The sequence below is a fragment of the Neopelma chrysocephalum genome, unplaced genomic scaffold, assembly GCF_003984885.1.
Source record: "Neopelma chrysocephalum unplaced genomic scaffold, ASM398488v2 Primary Assembly neopelma1_74, whole genome shotgun sequence".
Classification (NCBI taxonomy): domain Eukaryota; kingdom Metazoa; phylum Chordata; class Aves; order Passeriformes; family Pipridae; genus Neopelma; species Neopelma chrysocephalum.
The window spans coordinates 9,408,864-9,428,160 of NW_020897735.1; the positions used below are offsets into that span (position 1 = coordinate 9,408,864).

At 44.3% G+C, this 19,297-nt stretch overlaps 1 protein-coding gene across 1 annotated transcript; it reads right to left on the minus strand.

Moving 5' to 3' along the window:
* Positions 1–43: 43 nt before the first annotated feature.
* PSMB7 (proteasome subunit beta 7) lies at positions 44–19,287 on the minus strand. The gene is made up of 7 exons (XM_027688093.1): positions 19,125–19,287; positions 18,909–19,006; positions 18,424–18,564; positions 17,750–17,865; positions 11,654–11,712; positions 591–742; positions 44–211 (listed from the first exon to the last, which is right to left on the minus strand). Exons 2-7 carry the CDS (start codon positions 18,962–18,964, stop codon positions 100–102), a joined length of 636 nt encoding a protein of 211 aa, XP_027543894.1. The 5' UTR covers positions 18,965–19,006; positions 19,125–19,287; the 3' UTR covers positions 44–99.
* Between the last annotated feature and the right edge of the window lie 10 nt (positions 19,288–19,297).

Genomic DNA, 19,297 nt, shown 5'->3' on the forward strand with positions numbered 1-19,297 from the left:
GAGCCTCACCTGGTACAGAGCAGGAAGGAGCACCAGGCACAGCCAGGGAGGGGGCAGAGCCTCTTTATTGGGTCAGACAGAGCCACGGGACCGCGGCGCTCAGGATGTGTCCATGGTCTGCACGGTCTCATCCAGCACCTCCAGCTCCAGGTGAGCCACGTTCTCTGTGAGAACAGCAGTCGTTCCTTTTGCACACTTGTACCTGCCAAACCTGGGAAAGAAATGGGGGAAAATTAGTCTGGAAGGTAATATAATACATGGGAAAACTTACCAGCAATTTTAGAAAACTGTGATTACAAAAAAAAATAAAATTGCAACATAACTGGAAAGGTCTTTACAGAAGTCAGTGGTCTGGGCAGCAAAGACAAAACTCCATTACTTCCTCAAAATGCCCAAAACTCCAGAGCCTGATAAAAGTGTGGCAGGGAAGAACCTCCCCTGTTCTCTGCACACAGCTGCACGTGCCTCTGACAGCCTGTGTTCAGCTGCAGATACAGCCACTCACTGGTTCTGTTCAGCTGCAATCCAACCACAGGTCAGAGATCTTGCTGGGCAGAGCAGGGATCACACCCAGCTTTGGGGTCACTCACCTGTCCCCCTTCTTGTTGGCCACGTCGTAGGGCCGGATGAAGTCCAGCTTGTTCTTGCTGATGACACAGATGTCGATGTTGCTGCCGGAGCCCAGGTCGTTGTAGATCCCGGCGGCGATGGCGTCTCTCACCAGCTGCTTGGCCTCCTCCTCCTGCAACAGGTCAGGGGCTGTCACTGCCCAGGGCTGGCACCTCCCAGGACCATCACCAAAGTGCCACAGGGCGTGAACAGGGGACTATCCAGGGACAGCCCTTTACCCTGCCCACGATCCACCACCTCAGGATGGATCAGACTTGCTAAAGACAGTCTAGGAAGCAAAACTCAGATTTTTTTTTTTGTCTTAATGAATGGAGAAAATAAATTTTACCATTTTTAACTTCCAGGCTTTTGTGCACGTGTACGTTCCAGCTGCCTGTCTTGTGTGACAGCTGCACACACATTAGAGTCACTGGAGTTCAGGTACAAGGCTTCCCCAGGTCAGGGCTATTTAATCAGCCTTTATAGCACCAAAATTATTCCTATGATTTTGTAGCATGACTTGGTTTGCAAAATTCATCTGCTCATCCTAACGGGAGCTGTGAGATGGAGCAGCTCTGCTCTGCACGGAGCTGAGCTGGAGAAGAGCTGTAATTCCAGTCCTGAGCACAAATGCAGAGAATTTAAAGAAACCTGCTGAAAACACTGGTCAAACAAGGTACTGCTGTCAAAATACTGCAATTAGTTTTTACTATTTAAGTGAAAAAGTGAAGCTTTGCTACAGTAATGGATGTGACTGACACAGAGTTACTATTTAGACCTGAACCAGAGTGCAACAGAGCCCACGCTACACAAACAGCATTCACAAGAGTGTTTCTTACATGGAACATTTCAGGTTCATCTAACTGTCCATCAGAATATCACAGCAGATCTCTGATCATCACATTCTCACCACCACCACAGAAACACGACTGGTATTGCTGTGGAGGCATCAGGAACAGAGTGCTGATGGCACCGACAGCCTTCCCGAGTCATTCCAGTGGCACTGGCTCCCTCTGCAGCTCCCAGCCAGGGCATGTCCTGCTCCTCAGCTGCACTGAGCCCGTGCCCGGGGAGCTGCAGAGTGTCCCCGTGCCAGGAGAGCAGGCTGTGCCCACGGAGATACAGACATGTACATACACACACACACTGGGCTGCCAGCAGCCTCTCCAGCCCAAAGCAGTGCCCGTGAGACCCTTCCCTTCTCTCCAGGGTGTGTAAGGAGCTGCCTGCAAACACTGCCTGCTCCAGGACAGCAATAATAAATCAGGAGCACGTCCCTGCACCCGGAGGTCTGGACCTGTTTAGTCCCAGGTTGTGCAGCAGGCACAGGACTGGAGCAGGACACGGCCTGCAGTGAACGACAGAAATAGCTGCAGTTCCTACTTCACTCCCAGTTCTACCACTATTACTCTTTATAAAATAAAAAAAAATAATTATGCTTCCCACTACGCTGACTGGAACAATACAGCCATGCTGTAAAAATAATTCCTGTACCTTTTCTTCAGTGTTTTTGGCAATAAAACCATGATAAGCAAGTAATTCCTCACTCAACTGATAAAAGACTGATTTGTTGCAGACTAAGGGTATTTTAGTACCATAGTGCAAGTAAATAAAATGAACCAAAGAAGTATGCATAGATCTGTTTTAAAAATAATTTTAAGCTACATGAGTGTTAGTGTAAGAAAAGCAGTTTAGGAATACTACAGCAAACTGGGGGAGGTCTGTTCTATTCTTCCTTTTAATTTCATCTTTTTAAGACAACATGGTAAATCTCACAGACTCTTCTAATTTAAAATTTATTTGCTTTTAAAAATGTACTCTATCAACCTACTGTTATCAAAATAATTCTAAAAATACTCATTAAAGTTCAATCAGCAGAGCAGAGCTGTAAGTGCACTGAGGCAGCCACTGCACAGAGAGCCCAGGCTGTAACCTCAGCTCCTTCACTGCCACAGTGCAGCCCAGGCTGTGAACCTGCAGGAATTGTCATTTTAAAAAACCCTGCCTCGGTGCTGTTTCCTGCTCCTCTTTTTACAATTTAGAAAGCTGGCCAGGACAGCCACAAGAAAAATCCTGCCTGGAGTTCAGCAAGGACTGCTGTTTCCAGTCACAAAATAGGGGGAAACTGCTGACACTGCCTGAAGTACAGGGGCCTCAATGAGCCACTGTAATAATTAATCTTAAAAAACCCTAAAAGTTCAGAGTATATAAAAGGAGCACTTCCTGCTTTATGGTTGCAAAGACCAAGCTAACTGGGAATATCCTCCTGTGGGGCCCAGAGTGCTCCTTAAATGAGATTACAGCGAGTGATGAACTGCAGGGGCAGCGAGCAGTGACAAGCAGCACTTTATGGAGCGATCTGTCTGTCCCCATCACACCCCCCAATGTGTCCCTGGACTCCAATGTGCAGCTCCATTTACCTCGCCTGACAAATGGGCAGCGCTTGGGAAGGCAGCGAGGTCCAGCTCCATGGTAATGGTCACCACAGCTGTGCTGGGGGAACAGACCCCAGTTCATTACACTGGCCAGGAACGGGGCTGCCAAAGGGTGCCTGAGGAATAGGGCAGTAAAGGCTAAAATAAATAACTCAGCATGGAAGGCTAATCTGAAACGGTGTTTGATAAATTATTTATAACACAGACAATTGTCTGCATTTAATATTGGCGCTACTGGTAGCGTCTTTAAAAGATGATTTATGTGTTGTAATGCCATTAAGCTTTATATGGGCCCACTGCTGGCTATAAAGTCTGCTGAGATTTAGAGAATGAGTTTTAAACTGTCACTGCAACATCACAGTAGATAGAGCCTGTATTAAATCTTTACTTTAAACCTGTTATCTGGAGAGTTGCAGTTTGCAGACACTCAGGGCTGATGGATTACCTCTCACAGCTGCTCTGCCGCCAGTCCCACACAGCACCCAGGAGCAACTTTTACACATTATTCTTGTATATGACTTGAACCAAGTTTCTCTTCTCACTTAAGCAGTTTCCAGACTTCAAGTGCTACTGGAGGAAAAAAGAGACTTTCCTACAGGAGATGAGGGTATTTCTACATTACATTAATACTGTAAACAAGTTTATCATTATGCTCCAGCAGCAAAGGGAGCAGCTGGAATGGCTTTGGGAACATTATTTCTGCAACATTTTGTAGCTCCACAAGCAAGTTAAACAGGAAATGCCTTTTTCAGACTTAAAAACTCTAGAAATTATTTTTTTTCCTAATTCTTACCAAAACAAAATTAATCCCTTCTGCAGGTCACCAGGATGCTGTCAGAGATGCAATACACACAGTGCAGTTCTCCAACAGCAATTCTTAGAAGAATTTGAAATGCAGTGCACTATCAATATTTGTATAACATGAATATAAGCAGGCAACTATTTTTGTAAAAATAAACAAATGCAAATACTTATCACAACAGTCCTGTACAGCAATGAAATATGCTCAAATTATATAATATAAAAAGTTGATCCTACTTAAAGTGAGAATCCCCAAGACTCCTGTGGGAAGAGAAGGGAAGGGAAAAAATCACAAGCTTCAGGAAGGACAATGATAATAAAAAAAATAAATCCATAAAGGAGTGTTGGGAATTTGGAGGTAGGAAAGCAATACCTCCTGAAGGACAAAATCACCTCCAGAAGCATAATTAGACTTTGGGAGAGCAATCAGCAGAGCACGGGGTGTGAGAGGCTGTATGGGGGCTGTGGGGTGGAGATCAGCCCATAACTGTGAGGGATGCTCAGGTCTGCTCCAAGGCCAGAGAGAACAAATCTGAGAAGTACTTTGTGTTCCTTGTAGGGGAGGTTGGAAGGCTCCAGCAGTCAGAATGGATTTGGCTGGACTGTGCTGGAAACGGGCTGTGACCTTCAAACCACTCAGAATTATAAGTATTTCCCCCAAAAAAGTGTGCATTCAGAGGGCTGCCTCAGTAGCAAGGAATGACATTCCTTGTCTCTTATTTCTTGATTTTTCATATTAGACCTATGCATTTTACGTCAGCTTCATTGTGACTAAAGCCTCAGTAAATGTTTATTTTTCTAACCATTTTCTAGTAAGAACTTTCCAAACAAACTGCTCTCTAGTCCCTAATTATTATTCTCAGAGACAACAGTTTTTTTCCCTGTTCCAAGGAAGCTGCCTGTGAGCCCAGGCTCATCCCCACCCCCTCTCTGATATCATACACCAGTATAATAAACCACGTTAATATTTCATACCAGGGTGAAATATGCTGGAGTATCAATTCAACATCTGCTGTCTTTAGGGTACTGGCATCCCGCAGAGACACTTTCAATTTGTAATTGAGTTCTATACTGAATTAATCAGCAGTTTATCTTTTTTAGTAAAATAATGTCTTCCCCACTAACCTGGATTTACATTAACAATTTATGTCAAATTACCTGCCAAGGCAAGGAACTTATATGATTCGGAACTACTATTCAATAACATTAGTTGCTGTATGTCATTCCCTACGTGGGGATTAGTACAATCCATATTTCCAATGGCAAGGAATTAAATTACAAGCTCCTCTCACGACTACGAGATTTCTTTTAATACTGTTCCCACACTCTGAACTACGAACGAATAGGAAAACTCATTTAATGCATCACTTCTTGCATATGGGTGAAGTTCATGGGTTTTTAGGGAACAGATTCTCAAAATGAGAACTCTCTCAGCAGTACCAGAGCTGTAAATCTCCCCTGGCACTGGGAGAGCCCCAGTTTGCTGTTCCCTGAGCTGCCCTACAGTCACACACCGACCCTCACCCCCCGGGTATGCAAACCCTGCAAGAGACTACAGTGACAATTACCTGCTATTACTGCATATAAACAAATTCATAGCAAGCAATAACGCATCTGGTTTCAAATAAAGCAAATCTCTGTTCATGTGACTATTGCTTTACCTCTGACAAAAGGATGGAAGGGAATGAAGGTCAGCATTTTATTTGGAAAGGAAGCCTTGGGCTTTCTGGTAATTTATCCTCCCTAATACACCAAAATGCTCCATAAAGCCCGGGCTGGCTCCCAGCTCTGCCTCATCCCCATTCCCTCACAGCAATTGCCCTCGGCCTGGCCGGCCCTCGCTGCGGGAGCAGCGCTCGGGCTTTGTGCCATGTGAAATATTTTCCAGTACATTTTGCCTGTGTTCTGCACTTATGGGAGATATACAAACTGGAACAATTTAAACTGGAACACCTGCTCCTGAGAAATGCATCAAAAATAATTACCTGTCCTCCCCCTACCCTGTGCAGTGAAATGATCTCTTAACACAGAGCCCTGCTTCTGGCCAGCTTGTCTACATTATTATGGACAAAGTTTAAGTGTTACTTTCATAAAGGTGAAGAAATTGTTGCTCTTTGTCATGCAGCAAGGCCCAATTTACACGGAGGCAACATTTGTTTCCCTCAATACAATCTGCCACCAGCAGACTGGAAGGCAGCACTACTGGGTATCACTGGTAACTCAGACTGGTACTTGGGCAGCGTCCCACCAACTGGGCTTTGATCCCTTCAGAGGGGACACCTCCCAACACCTCACCTGTAATCCCAGCCACTCCACAGCACACCTGGCTGGCACACTCCAAATCAGCCCATGTTTCCTGTTTAATACCAGTTCCACAAAGGAAATCAATCCAGGGCACAGTTCTGTGAAAGAAGATGAAAACTGTACAAACTGTCCAACGTGTCAGGCAGAAACCAGGTTACCAGAGGATAATTGTTATCTAACCTAAGAATAAGAAGCAGGTACGATAAGCCTTTATTTTCTGGCTGACTGTGTGCACTAACACCTGGTATTTACCCATGAAGATCCGTGTCTGCAGGAGACACTAACACAGCTCTGTCAGGAGAGCTGCAAAGTGCAGCGCCACGAGCTCTGGCAGCACGGAGTGGAGATATGCCACTAACAGGCTCCGCTCCTGTCACGGGTAATGAAACACCCAAGGCACACAAACACAAAGTCCTGCTTTCTGTTCACCCAGTCACATTTCCCCCCCACGTTTACTTAAATCTCCGTGTCTGACACCAGCAGGGGTTCGAGTATCTCAGGCAGGCTCTCCAGCCTAACTCCCCGAGCCGAGTTGATCTCCATTGTGTGCAGGAGCCGAGCCCCGACCCTCGCAGCGAGCGGTGCCGGTCCCGCAGAGTCATTAAGGGGTGTCAGCTGGCGGGATCAGCCGCAGCCCCACACCTGAGCCCGTGGGGCGCAGCCACCCTGATCTCCATCACTAATGAACACGGGCTCATCTGCAGCCTGTCACCCGCCCGGCCCCCCGACAGCACCGCCGAGACAACTATTGTTGAGGATTAGAGACTTTTGACACATTCCAAAAATAGCTCACTATTCCTGCCCGTGGTTAATAAACAAAAACTATTCCACCATATTGAGGGACAGTGGGAAATGTGAGCACAGGAACATTTGAAGGATCTGTGTGTCAGCTGCTTAAAAATGGAAGAAAGTGACATGTTTTCATAATATTTTGTACGTGCCTGATGCATTTTTTAGTGAAATAAGAGGTACACAGTGAAAGCTGCGTTCAGGCTACTCTGCACTTCGGTACAGCAAAGATCCCAGAGCATGTGGAGCATCCGGAGGAAAGGCTTCTCCATGCCCCAGCTGCCTCACTCAGGGATAAGGGGATACTCACAAGTACCTCAAAAATCACTTCTCCCAAACCTGCCCGCCAACCTGCTCACCAGACTGCTCCCAACCCGTGCTGGCCCCAAACAGGGGAGCACAGTCACCACTGCAGAACAGCCACCAAAGCAAACCTGGCCAACAGGGGAAGGAAAACACCTCTCTAGTGGGACAGCAAGCTGCAGGTTTGGGGACAGCACGGCTGCTGCAGGGGAGAGAGCTGTGTTCCATGTGGAACACACTCACAACAGTCTCCTCTGCTTTTCATCTGTTCATACCCTCCAGGGTATTTTTGTTTTCATTCAGTAACACTTGATTTCCTGCCACACTTCAGAAACGGTACAGTAAATGACTGTAAATATGATCTCACATATTTGTAGTGATCTATCCTAGAAATAATTATTAACTATCTGCCAGACTATCTCCTTTCATTTTTTTTCCACCTATTCTATGCTCCTGAACTCATTACTCCAAGATTTACTTCCTTTTCCTTGCAATAGCTCTGCTTTCTGTGGCTTCTACTGGTTCTCATCCTTTTGGAGCCTCTTTTTATTAAACCTGGCTTTTTTGATGAAATACAGAAAAGAAACGAAGTTACAAGCAGCCTATTTCCTTGCTTAAACAAGAAGGCTACAACACAGCTCCACTGTGGATCAAGTAATTCTTCTACAGACAAAAAGCTTCTACTTTTCAAACACCAGAAATCAAATACCAGAATAAAATATATCCCCTCTCCCCATCTCCTGAGGAATTCAAGAACCAGAGGATAGATAAACCCAGAATTCCAGCATTTAATTCTGTAGACACTTTTTTCCCCAGACCACGATGGTTTCCACATCCAGTATTTCTTTGTTATTGTTTAACACCAGAAGGCACAAACGCATTTGCAAAATGACTGTGAGGTTTAAAAACCATGTGGCGACTCTATTGGAAGAAAAATTGGCTGCAACAAAAGATCTGAGCTCAAAACACCCCATTAGATGTGCTGTTCTTCCACTTATGTTTTTTAAAGCAGATCTATAGCTGCCCACATGACAGATTAATATTGTTCCACAGTAGTTAGGTGCTTGGCATTACATTTTTGAAGCATCTACAGGCCTTGAGGGCTGAAAGTGTTCCCATGCTCAGCGATCTATAATGGTTCCTCTAGAGGCCAGCACTGGCTCCCCAGCGAGCCCTGCCTCCATAAATCACTGCACAAGTGGCACTGGGGGCGTCCCCAGCCATCCCCTGGGCAGGGTGGGGGGTGAGGATCATCTCCCGGCACCGCAGCCGGGAAAGGACCATCACAGTTGGCACTGACAAAGCATGTGCTACTTAAATCTGAAGACACACTAAGCCTATGGAAAAAAACACATCCTGCTGGTGTTAGCATGCCTCAGGCACTGGGAGAAGCTTCAGCAACTCATCTTCAAAAGGCAGAGAGCCAGGGCTCCAGAAACCTGCAAAAATTGGCTAAGCCTGCAGTCTTTTTTTATTTTTTTTTTAATTTTTTTTTTTTTTTTAGTTGAGCATCTTCAAAGTCTACAATTCTAACTGTAGGGCACAGCAGCTGCCACTGCAGATTTGATCCTCTCAGCTTTTGGCAGCTCTCAACTTGAAATTCTAGCAAAAGAATTTTTCAAGTTGCTATTATTGCCTGTCATGGATTTATAAATATTGTGCACTATCTGCTGTGGCATGGCTCTCCTGGGACACCAGTGCATGCCAAAAGCATAACAGAATGAAAAACAGTTCCTATTCTTCAAATAAATGCTAATTTTTTTTTAACTGTGCTCACACGATGCGTTTGGTGATCAGCTTCAATAGTACAGAATATATATCAGAGGCAAAAAAGCTGATTGTCTTTTCCAGTAGTATTCAGCTGCTACTTTCATTAAGCTTGTTTAATTACATTCCAGATGCTAATTTGCAAGTTGATACCAGAGGGTGCAGGACAGTTTGCCTTTGAATCATTTTTCTGTGATGTGATGGTCTTGAAGCACACCACTACCCTCCAGTAGCCCTAGGAAGATATTCTGACAATTAGCACAAGAGAAAGGAGCATTGATCTTGACAGAAAAATAATAATTTTCTACCTATTCTATTAAATTAATCTCCAGGAATTTTAAGTTTATTTTCAATGCAATTTCATAGGAAGTTTTATGTAAAATATACATGGCATACCTCAGATTTAATTTGGATTTACTTCAATAGAAATATTTGTTATTTTGTTAATTTACTGTAAAAAACCCCATATCTGACTTAAAAGGTAAATATTATAAGCTGGCAGCCATAACAGAGTATGAGGAAGTGTTTAAGAGTAGAACTGAGCTTTAGCACCTGAAACTTTGCTGGTTTGGTTAATACACTTCCTGAATCACTATTAGATGGATATCAGATTATCCAGGAAAACCAAAGGAAGAGTTAAGGTACATGCGAGTCTCAAAATCTAAATATCTCTTTCAACAAATTGGTAGGCTGCATTTCTACATGCTTGTTATAACAGTGACTATCTGCTGCCACTTATGGTTGTGTGTGAAGACAGTTTAATGAGGATGACCTTTCTAAATAGGAAAATTTGGAGATTTACCAATTTTTGGTGCCTTTTTCGGTTGCTCTTACACAGAAAATGACTTAAAACATGAGCTTGAAAAGTAGCTGAGAATCAGATGAAAATGTGAGTTGCACAGCACAGCTCTTTGCCATTTGTGTCTCTGCGAGAGGACTGTTGTGCTGTAGCTGTTGATTCCCGGGATTTGCAGTCCATGTTTTCAGTGGAACAGCACACACCAAGTGCACAGTCACCCAGGAGGCTGGAAAAGGAGACTGCCATTCTTCCAGCAGCATGAGGGGAGAGGGGAAAACAGAGAGCCTTCCTCTCTGGAGTGGCTCTATCAGCCATCTGCTGTGACGCTCCCTCCCCAAGGCACTCGAGTGCCTACTACAAGTATTCCAGTATTTCTGGTAACATCTATAAATACACTGAAGACCAGAAGCCCAGAGTCTTCAGATACCACCCAAAACACTGTGGCAACACAAGAACCCTGATCCTCCTGCCTGTCCAGAACCCTGCACACCTACAGCCACTGCACAGGTACTGACAGCAGAGGAGCCAGGGCCAGGGGGAGTTGGAAAACTGCTTCTTACCAACCCTTCAGCAATTAACTAATGCAAACTTCTCAAAACAAGGTGGGGGTTTTTTTTAAATCAACTGGTATTAGACATGGTGCCTCGTCAGGACAGGTGACAGGGTACAAGAGATCCCTTTACATTTTAAACTTAATCTATCAGCTTTATAGAGAAGAACTGGGTGGACTGACGGGACCATCACCCCAAAACATGGTGCACTTGAAGGGGAGGAACTGACCCACAGCAGCTGCACAACAAAAATGAGGAACATGTGAAGACCTCTGCTGATGCAAATAAACTTCTTCCTTTTCCACATCACTCAGGGATACTGGAGAGCTGCAAGATTTATCTGCATTTTACACTGAAATGATTGTGACTGTTAGTGTTACAAGTAATTTTTAATGGGTTCAATTTTCAATTTTGGGTTCAATTCTCATTTTTCCTTTACTGTGGAATTATTAATCAATTGGAATGAGAAGAAGCGTTCGCAGAGAGTCTGAAGAGATTAATGTGGTTTAAGAGGGCTTGACATTACTGAGGGATTTTACAAAACAGAGTTACAGAAAGCCCTGTAATTGCTTTGGGGTTATTTTCATCAATAGTGGGTCTGGAGACAACTGGATTTTCAGGGTTTAGTTTAGGAGCACTGAACATGGTGTAACCAAGTGTAAGGAAATACTACAGAAAATACAAAAATAATGCACTGCATCCATTTGTAGCTGAACAGCTTGTTCTGATCTTATGACACTCAGATTTTAGCTCTCCTGAATGATTCTAACAACCAATCAAACATTTTTCAATTTTTATCAGTATCAGCAGCAAAACACAAAACCCACAACCTTAAGAGTCTTCTGATAATCAGCTTTCAATAGATGTTAAATTGCAGACACTAGTTCTGAACATACCAAATCAACCAGGATTGTTTCATGTACTACTTGAGCATTTTTTGTGGCATTCTCTTTTCAAGACTGAGAGAGAAGGACTGACTGATAAAAAACCAGCAATATGGACTGTGCAAGGGCTGGTAAATTCCTAAAGTCAACTATAACCAGTAAGCTATAGGTTTTTAAAGCTTTCATCTACAGTAAAAGCACACATTTTTCCATACAGAAATACAGCTTCTTGCAAATTTATTTTATCCCTCAATTTTTACAACTTTACAGTAAGCTGGCACTAGCACATTTTAAGTGCAGCAAAACTAGAGCAGTTTTAACTTCTTTAAAGCTTCAAACCTCTTAAATTCTTGTGATCACAGGGATTACTGAGGGGAGAAACACTGAGATTTAAACCCCCAAGATTCTTACCTCCATGTCGGGCTTGTACTTATCCTCGAACACTGCCATGGCTGCCAGTGACCCAGAACCTGTGGGGACAACATCAGGACACTCCTTCAGCCTGTGGAGTTACACACGGTATTTTTTGAGAGAAAAGCACAACACATTTCAGCAGCACAGACCAGAGTGAAGCCCAGCTCAGCTCACCACACACTCTGAAGTGTCTGGGCTAAATCCAGCACCTAATTTAAGCCCAGAGGTGCAGCTTGTGTGCACACACTTGGCACGGTCCTGTCCTGAGAGCCTCTTCCTTCTGACCTGTTTGAACATCAGACATGAAGATGAGTTAATGGAATCCCTACTCCAGTACTCCTGCCCTCCTGAGAGGGGATGTGGGAATGAGGAGATGGTTCCAGCCCTGGCACGGTCACCCTGCAGGTGGGGTGGGTGACCCAGCCATGGGAGCAGGGCAGGGGCTGCTGCCACCAGCTTATTTCCCCCAGCAACCTGGAAACAGTCTGTTGTGCATTTACTCTGGGCCATTACTGAACACTGAACAATAACAGAGGAACAAAGTGACAGAGATGAAACCACGAGTTTAATGTTTGTTCTCCAGAAGGGACGAGGTGCAAGTGCAGCGATGGAACAGGAGCCACCTCTGCCCAAAGCACTGAGATTGCAGGGTTATAAATGGGCTTTCCATGAAATAATACAAAAAGCAGGATGATACTATCTGAAACTGTAAACTTGCTTTGTTCAGAAAGAGTGAGCCTTCAGGAAGATTATCTTGTCTGTCTGTGGCCCTACCCATATTTCAGAGAACACTACTTTTGGGGAGTGAATAAAGTTACCTGCAATTTTTTACTCCAATTAGAAGATTTTTTGGCATTTATTACTTTTTAACTTGTTTTGCATACTGCTATCTGTTTAGCTGGGTCACAGAGAAAGCCATATTTCCTATTTAAAATGATTTGTGTATATCGCTTGACCACCTCAATGGTTTAGTGAAAGCAAAAGGCAGCGATTAAACAGTTTCAAATGAGGTGTCCTGCTGATTTTATCAAGTCTGCTGAATGTATAATGAAAAAGGAGAAGCTGACAGTGACACTGTTGAGAAAATACAGACTACCTTAGCTGAACCATTTAAGGAGGTCCAATTATAGATCAAATTTAAAGGGTTGAAACAGCAGATTTACAGACACAAATCAATGAACATGGTAATCCCGATGAATATGACAGATATTCCTGTTACAGAATATTGCTGTGGTTGAGGATCATTACCTTTACAGTACCAAATACATCACATCTAAAAGCAGTAGGACACTCTAAGTGTGTACTTGTATTACAGGCAATGACTATTCATTTACACCTTGGAGCAATACACAACTCCATTTTTTAAATGCTGAAACTGGGAATAAAACAGATTTTTAAGCAGAAATGAACTGCTGATACAAACAGCTGATATCACAGAGCAAATCACAAATAAAAGGAATTTTACTGATCCTTCAAACAAGGTCAAAATAAGGTGGGGGCCAAAACAAATACAGGACCTGAACCATAAAGTAATAATTCTTCTGGAATGACACAGGGACATTTCTAATGAGGAAAAAAAAATATCTGAGCTATGGTCTCAAACCAAGCCCGCATTCTTGCTACACCCAAATGAAGGCCTACTATGAGCAGAACGGAAATCCTCAAAGCTGGGAAACAATCCTACCCTTGGAGAAGGGTTATTTGACAAAATTAGAGTGCAAAGACTAAAAAATATGCAAGAATGAAATATAAAAGGTATAAATGCACAATTTGACTGAAATTAATACATTAGCTACTGAGCTAAGAAAAAGTGGTCTTAATTTCTTAAAAATTCTACTGACAAGTAAAAATTATTGATAACACATGGCTCAGGCTGGATTAATTCCTCCAGCTCCTTTTTAAAATAAGTTCCCAAAAGAACCAATGGGCAGGAACTCAGCAGACTTAAAGGAAAAAGAAAAACTAAAAAGGCGGGGGAACCTTACGTTACAGCACATGAAATCCTTTATACATAAAGAATTACACTTAATTATTTATCCCACTACGTTACCAAGACACAATAAATGCCAAATCCAGTATCAACTTTAAATAACTAAATACAGACAGTCCTACAATGTAAATTTTCAAAGAGTTGTTGAAAGTCTTAACTTAATTAAACCTACATGTAGACATTTACATCTGAAAACCCAGATCCTAAGGAGGTTCTAACAGAACAGGAAGTAAAGCTGGAAAAGCTGAATAGACTCGTTTGCTTTCTTCTCTGGTGCTTATAAATCCCAAACATGAGCTTTATAAGCTCGCAGTTAAAAACTGCCTTAGCAAAAGCCTCCCAGCACAGCTGAGCATTCTCTGAAAGAACAGATTTTATCTTAAACAGCACAGTGAAAATTCTTCCCTCTCCCCAGCCCCAGATGCAAGCCCAGTGTGGATGGATGAACCCCTCCCAGTGTCTCCACCAAGACACACCACGTGCTGTTTGCCCACAGCCATGGGAAGTGCAGTGGGAAATCCTGCTGGCACACAGACATCCACCTGTGGCACAGGAGCCAGGGAAAACCTCCCTGCCCTACACAGCCCCTGGCACACAGGAGTGCACAAGGCCAGTCACTGCCCAGCAGGGCTGAGACCCCACTGGCCCATCACACCGACTGCCCTTGCCTTGGCAAATTCCACACAACCCCCCAATGTTCCAAGTACTTCAACTGCCTTGTGAAAGCTGCATTGTAACAGGAGAGCAGGCAATAAAATCTGGGAACTTAAGTAAACACTGCAATAAGGTTTTCTTATTGCAGTTCCTATAAAAACACAGAAAACTTGGATATTAAGGGTCTATGGAGAACTTGTTTGTGTGTGTGGAAACAGCTGCTCTCTTGTCCGTGCACTCGCACAATAATTCATTTTTAACAAGCATGCTTTGCCTTTATGTAGAAACAAGCCTCACAATTCCCAAACATAATGTCTGGAGAAAGATAAAATCCAAACACAGCAAAACACCATCCATTAATTAGGGATGGATTTCCCACCTCATGCACACAATGACTGATTTAAGTCACTACCAGCTCGGACTCAGCCCTCCAAAGGTGCAGCAGTTCAGCCTCAAATCCACCAGAACCTTCAGGAAAGCTGGGCAGTAACGTGGCATTAAACAGTGTCTCTACTTGAGCCCAAATTTGAGAGACACCAAACCAGGTGTTTATCTTAGCTAAGATTTCAAACTGAAGTCAACACACAGCCAATGCAGAAATAGGAAATTTCCTTTGATGGATTTTTTTTTTTTTACATGTTTCAAGTTCCTCTTTTTCTGCTGTGCATGAGCAGTAAGAATTAAAACAAAGAATAATTGGTAAAGTGATCATTTATTTCTATTATATAACATTCAGGGGAAAACTCTTTCAGCTGGATCTTCAAAACCCATTAACTGCTAGGAATGGTTACATTTAACACCCTTGGAAACACAACCATCAAGAAAAAGATGCCATTTCGATTCCAAAGAAATTTTTTTGCATACATTTTCAGTAAGCTGCACTTTAGAAACAAATATTCAGGAAGTTTAATCTAGTATTTAAATATATAAAAATACTGACAGCCAAGCAAATTCTAAAGAACTACTGAAGCTGAGATGTAAAGCTCCACTCTGAGACAAATGCTTTTCAGTCTGATGATGAAGCAGGTAAGTTATGAGACCATAAGAGAATTTATTGTTTTCTTAAGTAGCATTGGTCATTTCCTGAATTTTCACAACAAAGTTATCAAATTTCCTGGATGCAATTGTAATAAATTCACTTTAAAAATATTATCTGGTGTTCACTCGAGCAGTTGTACCACTTCAGTACTGATTTAAAGTGAAAGATGATTATTGATACATAGCAAAAAAATCCAGCTGACAATAATTTTCACTGTGTTTTGTAACTGCAGGAGCTTTTCTAAAACAGATGAACTGGATCTTTTTAGCAGAACCTTCACTGAAGACAAGTTCTTATTGCTAAGTACAGTCCATTTCCTCACCCAAGGACCTGTTTGCTACCCCACCTGCCACACTGGAGGATGTGCAGAGCCTTGAGAGAGCAACATTTAGCACTTCCTAATCCATCACTGCCAGGGCTCCCTGACAGGGCATTTATTCACAGGCACTCATTGTTATTCAATTTGCTGTTCATCCCAGGTAAAAATTCCGTGATCTCCGCAGCCCCACGGACCGGGATCATTTTTCAGCCGGATCCTGGCTGGGGGCTGGCTCCCAGCAGTGGGAGTGCTTGCTCTGCAGCACGACACTGCCAGTGCATGAAGAGCTGATTTATGAATATGAAGCACCACTGGCACCAGGGGAGCAGCTCCAGCCACCAGAGACTCCTGAACACTCCGCCTGCTTCCGAAAGCTCAGCTACACACTCCAAGTGCTTTAATTTTATGCATGCATTTCATTATAAGTCTTGGCCAGAAGCTTTCCTAGACAAGCCAAGCCATCAGACAATCTTGCATCGTTTGCTGAAATCCAATTTTGTCCTTTGTCAGCATAAACAGTTTAATTTGATGTTCTCACTCCTGAGTAAGCACTGAGTACCTTTTAAATTTCCCTTGCAAGGCAGGACACCACTCTGTCCATCCACAGACAAACTCCAGCACACCAAAATAAAATCCAACCTCTCAACCTCCTTTCCTATTTAATACTGAATTTCCAGAAGCTAACTGGCCAAAAATGCTTACCCTGATCTAAACAAACTGCCTTTAGAACACTTGGGGGAAAAAAACAACAAACAATAGATCAGGCTAAATAAGACTGAAATACAATTCCAACTGCTGCCTACGATTTGGCTTTTGGTAGTTTTTCTGCTGTCTCAATTCTATCTTTTGTCTATATGCATAAGCTAATTTTTTATTAGCTTATGCATATAAATTATCTCCTAGTCACTGGAGGAAGTATCAGTGCACAGGAGTGGGAGGGTAAAGGACACTGATGCTGAGAAGGGCTTTGTCTGACAGTGTGACCAAAAGGAGTGTGTAAGCACCAGCCAGGCCTGGAGCTGCCAACAGCAAATCAAAGTTTAAGCTACAAGGAAATTAATCCATTGATATTCTGCTTCCTACTCGTTTGAAGTTAGCCTGCTACTACGTTATTTTTGTGGAGGGAAAGAGGAGCGGCCAGGACGTTCAGAGACGCCACTGCGGTACTAAAGCAGGAAGGTCACCGTGTGCCCGGGGGAAGGCGTGTGGCCGGCTCCAGGGAACGCGCGGCAGCTCCCGGGTCCAGCTCGGGGAGCTGTGATCCGTGGTACCGGGAGCGGGGCAGGTCTGTGGGATGCGGGATCCACGGGAGCGATCCCGCACAATGCAGGCACGTGACCGCGCGGGCCGTTCCCGGGGCAGCGGCGCCATCCCGCGGCCCCGCGCCGCCACTGCAGCGCTAATTGCACCAGGTAATCAGGGCTAATCACACGGGCACCGCTGCAGCAGCGCCAACAGCCCGTGGGGAAACACCCCCCTCACCCCTCCAGGAGCACCCTACAGAGGTGTTTGATCCAGAGGTGCCAACCAGGAGCAGAAAAAAATAACGAAAATCTATGAATTTATGTCTTCCCATGGCAGAACCAGCATAAAGCTGCCCCGGGCACGGGCTGAATCCGATTCACTGATCTGACACACTACAATTTCAGATCAGTTTTCTGATGCGTTTATTGGGACTCTCCGTCACACTTCCATGGTTCTACCAAAAGCAAGCTTCCCTTTAAAACTGCCCGAGTCTTCCAAATGAAACACAAGTTCCCCAAGTGAAATTTATATGAACCACAAGTCAGGACTACATGCAAACCACGCTTCCGAGGAATTTTTTTCATCCGTCAAGTTTTTGGGAATCCCACAATTCTCATGTGGGGAACACACACAGCAAAGCTCCTAATACCAACTTTTCAGCAGCTGAGAGTTAAATAGTACTCCAGCCCATGTTTGTAAAGAAAGAGAACAGTGCACCCGCCTTATAAACGCAGGTGCAATTTTATCTTTGAAGTCTGAGGCCCGTGCAGCTCTCAGCAAACAACGGAATTCAAATAAAAGCACTTTAAATAACAGTTTGAAGTGTCCCCCCGTGCTGTCACTCACCCATGGTGACGTAGGGCAGCTTGTCAGTGGATCCATGGGGGTGGATGCTGTACAGGTGAGGGCCCGTCACGTCCACACCCCCCAAAACCAGGGCAGCCCCGATGTAGCCTTGGTACCTGGGGACAAGGTTTGTCTGTGAGCTTGAAACCCCACAGTGCAGCTGTGGTTCTGTTCAACACAACACAGGCACTGGAGAACTGTCCCACAACCACCCAGTGTAGCTCTGTACTACACAGGCTACTTTCACCGGCTGGGAGCAATAAATTAAGAAATTTAGGAAAATACAGTTTATTTCAGTGTCCAGCAGACATTCTGAGGCAGTGATTCTATTGCAAGTCACATAGAACTCGCAGTTTTACAAGCCTGCACATTATATTATTACTGGCCCAGCCATCTCACCAAAGGTACACAAGAGTTCTTCATGGGTGTGATCAACAGCCTATTAAATTAATACCTATCTATTTTTGCCGTGTGATCACTGCACCATGGCACCACTACAGTACCAATTCTCTAAAACTTTGATTTCTCTTCCATCTCAGTTCAAAAGCCCACGAAGCAAAGAGCAATTACAAAGTCTCATTGTGAAAGGTAAGGGAGCTGTGGGAGGATGCTCCTCAAGCATTACTCAGTGGTTTTAACAGCACTGTTAATAAACAAGAAGCCCACTCAGTTACCTGAACAGCATCTGCTTGAGCATCCTGTTGGCCGTGACAACCCTTGGAAGTCGTCCCGTGGACAGGGAGTGGAGCTCCAGGTTGGAGGAGATCAGCTGAGTTGTCATCTCAGTGTCTGCAGCTGTTCCAGCACCACAGCAACTGAAAGCATTGGGAGCAAGTTAGGAAAATGTGGGGAGGGCAGGGGAGGCAAAAGCCTCTATGCTTCATGCAACAAATAGAAATTTTCTCTTTGTAAAATCGAGGAAATTAAGTTCTCATCCAGTCAGTATTTTCAGAGCATGAAACAAGATAGCCTGCTTAAGTGTAAATAGAAAACCACAAATCCTCAAGCCTTGCTAATAAATTAATAGTTTTCAAGCACATCTTAATATTTGGTGTTAGCAAAGGACAGAGCTAAAAACCCCAGTACCATTACCAACACCATCACACAGTAATGGACACAATTAACCATTTATTGCACAACGAACAACATCAACACTTACTAGATATTGGGGGAAATGAAGTGTATTTTTGAACAGTTCTTGTCAGCAACAACCATCCCCTCAGTTGCTCTCGTATCCGCTCCGAGGACGATGCCATCCTAGAGGAAGGGAGAATTATTGCCGCTCTCCACAGGGCCGCTCCCGGGGGCAGCGGGGGTGACTCAGCAGCAGCGGCCGAGGCCTCTGCGGGCCCGGCCTCGCCCCCGCCCGCCTCACCTTGAACACGACGCCGGCGATGGTGGTGCCCGTCTTGCGCGGCGCGGGCACCCGCAGCCCCTTCTGGGCGAGCTCGGCCTCCAGGAGCGAGTTCCTGCAACACAGCGGAGTGAGGCGGCCGGAGGGGTGCCCCGCGCTCCCCCGGCCCGGCCCCGCTCCCCCGGCCCCGCTCC

Bases quoted from the DNA above. Each gene is read 5' to 3' on its own strand.
- PSMB7 (XM_027688093.1), bottom strand. From the start codon at position 18,964: ATGGTTGTTGCTGACAAGAACTGTTCAAAAATACACTTCATTTCCCCC. The intron at 18,565-18,908 runs GTAAGTGTTGAT...CAATGCTTTCAG, and splicing joins TTCATTTCCCCCAATATCTA to TTGCTGTGGTGCTGGAACAG. The intron at 212-590 runs GTGAGTGACCCC...TTTCTTTCCCAG, and splicing joins GCCAACAAGAAGGGGGACAG to GTTTGGCAGGTACAAGTGTG.